This window comes from Alosa alosa, chromosome 12 (genome assembly GCF_017589495.1).
Source record: "Alosa alosa isolate M-15738 ecotype Scorff River chromosome 12, AALO_Geno_1.1, whole genome shotgun sequence".
Classification (NCBI taxonomy): domain Eukaryota; kingdom Metazoa; phylum Chordata; class Actinopteri; order Clupeiformes; family Clupeidae; genus Alosa; species Alosa alosa.
Window position 1 is genome coordinate 27,472,476 of NC_063200.1, and position 7,500 is coordinate 27,479,975.

The 7,500-nt window shown below is 45.9% G+C and overlaps 1 protein-coding gene across 2 annotated transcripts in view; it reads left to right on the forward strand.

Annotated features, from left to right (window-relative positions):
* rxraa (retinoid X receptor, alpha a) overlaps positions 1-7,500 on the forward strand; it is a 114,191-nt gene that overhangs the window by 26,951 nt on the left and 79,740 nt on the right. For both annotated transcript variants that reach the window (XM_048258426.1, XM_048258427.1), the window contains exon 2: positions 4,982-5,092. In XM_048258426.1, the coding sequence (XP_048114383.1) occupies positions 4,982-5,092 (111 nt within the window). The remainder of the gene's footprint in view (positions 1-4,981; positions 5,093-7,500) is intronic.

Here is a 7,500-nt window from a genome sequence, read left to right on the forward strand (position 1 = left end):
TTGATATCATGGGGGATTTAATTACAAAAACAAACATCTCAACCACTTCCTGGTATCAAAGATGCATTTCCTTATCAGCTTCATCAATCAGCGAGCACAGTTTGTTGCTCAGATGGCACAACATGTTTATTTGCATTATGTATGGCTGGAGCTATCATGGTATCGTCATATTCACACACACGAGCAGGAACATCCACCCTCAGATTTGAGAGAGAGAGAGAGAGAGAGAGAGAGTGTGTGTTTGTGTGTGTGTGTGTGTGTGTGTGTGTGTGTGTGTCTGTCTGTGTGTCTGTGTGTCTGTGTGTGTGTACACATATATGTGTGTGTGTGTGTGTGTGTCCGTGTGCGTGTTCGTGTGTGTGTGCGTATGCAGACCCTTAGCTGGTCCATTGTTTTCATTAGCACGGCTCCGTTAAGCCCACTCATCACCCATGCCTGCCCACAGAGAGCAGGGCTTTCATTATTGCATGCTGCGCATGGGTGTGTCTCATTAACACTGTCACTTTAACCACGGAGCTGGACATTTCTGTTTCACATACACACACACACACACACACACACACACACACACACACACACACACACACACAATTTCCCTTTCCAGACGTACAGACACTCCCTTAGAGGCTGGAGTCGTGCCGGGAGCGCCTCGTTAGCTCACCCGCACCCTAACGAGGCATCGCAGGCCCCGCGCTCTCTTTGATTGGTGCTAAAGCCGTGATGTGCAGATTGTCTGCCAGGGCCCTAAGGATGACGGGCGTCCACTCTGTGGAAGTGGCGGCCGAGGCCGGGTCCCCTGCTGCGGCCGTCTAATCAAGTGGACTGTCTGTAGCTGAAGAGAGGATCAGAGGCTGCTGGGTAAAAAAGATCAAACTGCCCACTAATCATGAGGTTTAAACCGAGAGCTCTGCAATAAAGTGAGAAAGAGAGAGATGGACAGAGAGGGAGAGAGAGAGAGTGTGTGTGTATATGTGTGTGTGTGTGTGTGTGTGTGTGTGTGTGTGTGTGTGTGTGTGTGTGTGTGTGTGAAAGAGAGAGAGAGGGAGGGAGAATGTGCAAGACGCCTTAATGCCCCTTCATCCTCTACACTCAAAGGAGTACTTTCAAACACATACACACACACACACACACACACACACACACACACACACATCCCAGACTGAGTGCTACCGCTGGATAGACAGGTTTTTTCCCTCATCACCGATGGTGCAGATTTCATTTAGGAATTATACGTTTCTACAGAGGAGTTGGCTATTTTATGTTTAGTGTATGGCAGACTTTTATTACTGTATATAACAAGCTAGATGAAGGAGCCAGACGCCGGAGAGTAGCCAGATGGCCCCCTTTCCCCCCCATCCCTCTCCCTCTGTCCCTTTTTGCCTCTCTCTCTTTTTCTCACCTTGTCCCTCATCCTGTCTTTTCTGCTACCTCTTTTCTTCTCCCTCTCTCTGCTTGGGGTCTACTATGCAAACTACTGTATGGTTATTTGAAATGATTGCCATTTGTTGAAATTAGATATTTTATATTTTCTTATACCTAATTTATAATGTCAACGATAAATATTGTTATATCTTTATGTACCTTTAACACCATCCTTGGTTCATCTACAGTATGGATGCATTTTTGTTCATTACACAAAGCTTACAGAGAGCAGGTGACATTTGTTGGCCTTCACTTCTTAGTGGTCTTGCAGTATTGAACATTTTGGAAAGAAAAATAAGCCGTTCACACCTCTTGTGTGAATGAGGTGGTATTGGTTTTGTGCAAATTGGAAACAACATTCGGTATGTTTGTTTTGAGGAGCTTTAACCGTGTGTGTGTGTGTGTGTGTGTGTGTGTGTGTGTGTGTGTGTGTGTGTGTGTGTGTGTGTGTGTGTGTGTGCGTGTGTGTGTGTTTGAACAGGGTGTGTGTGTGTGAGAGTGTGTGTTGGGGAGTGGTCGTGCTTAGTGAAGGCGTCAGCTCCTTCGTTCTCTCAGTATTAGTCATGTAACCCATCAGTACCTCTATTCAGTCCGAGTGCCACTGAGAAAGAAACACACTCCTCCCCTCCCACACACTCCTGCTGGTCAACGTCTTTTTAACCAGCCTGAATAAACTCCCCTTTCATTTATTTTACTTGTCAAGCCTGTGTTTCTCCTGGGGACACGTGGGAAGTAGCCATTAATTTGGAAAAGGAGGGGCTAGAGGCTACAAATAATAACAGTTTCATATTCAACTGGCAATACATGTACCCATCAAACCGCTAGAATAATCAATCAAAGGGCGAAAGACAAAAACATTTTTGGGGCCTTGGCCATGGTCCTTGTATGGTGGGGTTACTCTTAGCTGTTGGCCAAACACACACACACACACACACACACACACACACACACACACACACACACACACACACACACACATACACACACACACACACACACACACACACACACAGAGCTCCAGTAGTTTTGCCACTAGTTTGACATTCAGCATGTGTCACATACGCCATTGCAGTGGGTGCCAGGAAAAAATAACAGGCCCACTGACACACGTGAAAGTGAAGGTATGGTTGTGTTTTTTTTTTTCTTTTTTCTTTTTGATGTGTGGCTTTTTGAAAACATTTGTTTAAATTTACATCACTCCCCACACTGAAGATGGGACACGTCTGTGAGTCATAAATCAGCCAGCGTTATGTAAGCGGCATCCATCACCTCACACTTTCTTCCTCCGCCATCCCTCTGTTATGCCGAGGATATACATCATCCGCCTCTTCGTCCCTCCCCTCCCTTTCTCTCTCTCTCTCTCTCCCTGTCTGTCTCCTCTACCTCTCCTGATCCTTCCTTGGCATTTGCATATTTCTACAACGTAAATCAAATGCCAGTTGGATGTGTGTGATTGGCAGCTTGTATCTGTTTTTTCCTTCTGCACTCTCTCTCTCTTTTTCTCTTCCTGTACTTTCATTTTCATATCCTCTTTGCCCCTCTTGTCATTCTCTCTATCCCTCTTCCTTCCTTTCTCTCTCCTTTCTCTCTCTCTCTCTCCCTCACTTTATCTCTCTCTCCCCCTTTCTCTCTCTCCATCTCTCTCTCTACCTCCATCTCTCTCTCCGTCTCTCCTGGCGTGCCCTTGGCCAGTGCCTCTGTGTCTCTGTCGGTTCATCATGGAGAACTAATTCAATAACCCTCTGTCTGTTTTAAATGTCATTTCTCTGAGCTCCTCGTCATTGGCGAGCCTTGCTGCTCCACCGTCACTGCAGCTTTATTGAACGGAGGTGGAGTTATGTGTGTGTGTGTGTGGTGTTGTGTGTGTGTGTGTGTGTGTGTGTGTGTGTGTGTGTGTGTGTTAGTGTGTGTGTGTGTGTGTGTGTGTGTGTGTGTGTGTGAATGTGTGGAGGTGTATTAGTGTATGTGTGTGTGTGTGTGTGTGTGTGTGTGTGTGTGTGTGTGTGTGTGTGTGTGTAGAGGTGTATTAGTATGTGTGTGTGTGTGTGTGTGTGTGTGTGTCCACTCCCTAAAGGTCTCCACATGTGGGGGATGGAGTTGAGCGGATGATTGCTGAGTCCAGACACTCATGCCGCATGAACTCACTCATTCCACACACACACACACACACACACACACACACACACACACACACACACACACATGAATCATTCTGAAACTCTGAGTCTTGGTGAAGCTTGACTGATTTTAAAGTAAACTTCTGCCTGGTCTCGCGGGAGCAGGATGTGACTTTGGTTCAGGACTTTCTGAACTTCTGCGAGCAGAAATGTTTGTCCTTTTCCATTTCAATCATCTCTGGTTCAATGAAATTCAGTTTATTCTTCACTTACTCCCACCCACATTAATGCTGGAGTCTCCCACGGTCGTCCCCAGCTGTATATTGTCATATACTGTATGTCTGGCCAGGCGGACTGGGCCATTGGGTCTCTTCTCGGACCGTTAAAAGCAGATGTGAGAAGAAATCCATCTATTTAAATATTCAGCTGCATATCCTTTTTAATCCTTTTCAGTGTGTGTGTGTGTGCATGTTTGTGTGTGTCTTTGACTCTGTGTGTGTGTGTGTGTGTGTGTGTGTGTGTGTGTGTGTGTGTGTGTGTGTGTGTGTGTGTGTGTGCCTGTACATACTGTATGTATACAGTATCTGTATGTGTGTTTTGCTGTGCAACAGTACATAGTAATCCCATCCCCATAATGCACTATTCCATTATGGCACCGCTGTGAAAGGGAGCCTTTGAGTCCCATCAGAGCATTGTGTCTCCCCTGGCCTCCCGCCGTGGAAGTGACGCTATTGCAGGAGACAGAGAGCTGCAGGGCGTGTGTTCTGAGGGATCGGTGCTCGGGTTAACCCTTTCGTCCCCGGGAGGCGCTCCTCTATCGGTCCCCTGCCTTGACCCCTCTCCAAGCCCGCCGGGAGACGTGGCATTTTAGCGGGGCAGAGGTCGCCGCTGTTCACCTCACTGCTGCTCGGGATCGCACGCATAGGCAGATATACTTGCAGGACACATGTGGGTGTAGACACACACACACACACACACACACACACCTCTGACGCTTGGCTATTGTTTCAGTACCACTATTCCTGGAGTCCCCGTTTGTGTGTGTGTGAGAGAGAATGAGTGAAAGAGAGAGTTATAGAGAGAGAGAGAGAGAGAGAGAGAGAGAAAATAGATACATTGAGTAAGACAGAGGGCTCAGGGTCAGAGAGGGCAGGGGAGAGACCGGGCGGCAAATGCTAGAGGGCAGGCAGATCACACGTGAGGCTCTGTTGTTAAGGACGGCACAGGCAAGAAGTCGGAGGTTGATTAAAGCAAAGGGACCTCATTCCAAGACCTCATTTGCGGAGTTGAAAGGGTACATGGGCTATATCTTGAAGGGTAGACTCGTACTACTTGGGTCTTATACACACCAATAAAAGCAATAAAATTCAAGGATATGTTTGCAATGTTTTACTCTGCTTGCAGGTAATATCTCTATTAACGTCTGCTCCTCCCCCTCACAGGGTTCCTGAAGCCTCAGTGCTCGCTGGCGCCCCCCCCACAGAGAGGCCGCTCCGATGGCTGCACCTGCTTCAGTGGCATGTGCCACCTCCACCAGCGACGCCTGTCCTCCGGTAAGCCATACACACTAAACACACACACACACACACACACACACACACACACACACACACACACACACACACACACACCATGACCACAACCACAGCACAACCACCTCATAGTCTCACTTCTGCATTAAGCGCCTTCACTTCACAACCCTCACCTTTGATAGCCAGCCCTGACCTCAGGCGCAAAACTATAACCCTGTCCACAGCTCATACACACTGCAATTAAACCTGAAACATAATGGCGCCACAGTCTAAACACGGCACACAATCAAAACTCAACCTCAAAACAACATAACAGTGTACAGAAACTATGACACGACTGCAAGGTCAACACAATCTCATCACAATCTCACCTCTATTGGTGATGTTTCTTCACAGGCTTTAACCCTTAGACTCAAAGTGCGTCAAAAAACACACCCTTTTTTCTCTGTTACATTGCTCTGGAACTGTTCATCGCAGCGAGATGAAACCTTTATTGCATGACAGAGCAGAAGTGGGGCTTTCAAAGAGACTACACATTTGTCTGTACGATGAATGACTGAAAAAAAAAAAATCATGAAATTAAATCAAATTGCATCATATTTACAGTCTATACTTCTCTGCGTTCACCTGCGCACCCATTACTCTCGTTTGAATTACTCGTGAACTCGTGATCGCATAGATATGGCACACATATCAGATGAAAGAGGGGACACAGGGCTATCCATTGGTACCATGTTTATCGATCCTTCTGGCTTATAAAAACAGACGAAGTGACTGCAAAATAATAACATCATGTACACAAACCAACGCTGCACACCCATTACTCTCGTTTTAAATACTTGCAGACCCGTGATCGGATAGATATGCCACACATGTCAGATGAAAGAGGAGACTCAGAGCTATCATTAATAGCTCCTTCTGGGTTATAAAACAGATGAAGTGACAGCAAAATAATAACTTCATATAGCTGGACTTACCCCACGTTTTTGTATGTTCTTGTGGCAAAGCATGTTTATAATACAACGCTATTGTGTGTTTCTCTATGGCAAAGCATGTTCATAATCCGGTTTTGAGATCCTAGCAAATTCCTGCATGGAATCTAATTCAAGGATCACATTGCATCCCAATTTGTTCAACAAAGAAACACCTTTTTTGCCTTTACTTTGTTCATGGCAATGCAGTAAAAAGTTGAGAATCATTATGAGTACATACACCATAGGCATGCAGGCTAACAACCTCGGATCAAGTCAGGTCAGATCAGTTCGTGTCACAGATATGGAGCGCAGAAAGGTCATTTTTCATCACTAAATAAAAAATGGCATTTATTTCCGTAACTAGTACTAATACATGAAATGATCTGGATAGCCTAGACTCTGCTGAAAAAAACAATATATAATATGTGTGTGTGGCACTTACAATGACCAGAATAAATCCTCATGAATAAAGGTAGTGAAAATGCCCTAAAAACAGCTTAGGGTTCTAAGGGTTAAATGTTAAACATAAGTTCATGGCAACCTGAACACAAAACCACCTACTCATTTCTGAACTATTCCCTCCTGACTCATTATTTCCCCTTTGTTGTGCTGTTTATACATACAGATTTAACTGTATTTTAACCACATTATAACTGCCACGGCTAAATTAGTCCAAAGCACAACCTCAAAACACCCATGACAAAGGTCAGTTTTAGAGGCACTCTCACCCAAACTTGTCTTGTCCAAACTTGAATGACCCTATTAAACCCGGTCTCTCTGTGACATCAACAATAAATTAAGCAAATGAAGCACATTGTGGCCTAAGCACATCACCCTTACTGTAACCAGCACAGCCTCTCTACGCCCTCCATTAACCATTTGGCCCGCAATGTCACCCACTGTACTGTAGTGTAGCTCTTCCCATAACCTTTTCTGTTGTGGTTACACAACACACTGAAGTATCCAGTAATCCAAGAGACTCTGTTTCATAAATCACCCTTGCCACACGCACACACATACACACACACACACACACACACACACACACACACACACACACACACACACACACACACACACACACACACACACACACACACACACACAGGGATTTACCCAGCATGCTTTGGGAGTGACTGTTTCAGTATTAACTGGCAGCTCTGACAGCTCTCTTCCTCTGTGCCTGGTCAGGAACGAGCTTCCAGCAGCCCAGACACAGGCCGCTCACGGGCAGATGTGGCGGCTGAGTTATGGACTCTGGATGGGTCTCATCATGTCCAACAGAGCTCCATTTCCAGTTAGCGGGACGCAACCTGTTCCCCTGGTAGCAAGTGATTGTAATGGGAGATATATGTGTGTGTATGTTTGTGTGTCTGTCTGTGTGTGTGTGTGTGTGTGTGTGTGTGTGTGTGTGTGTGTGTGTGTGTGTGTGTGTGTGTGTGTGTGTGTATGAGA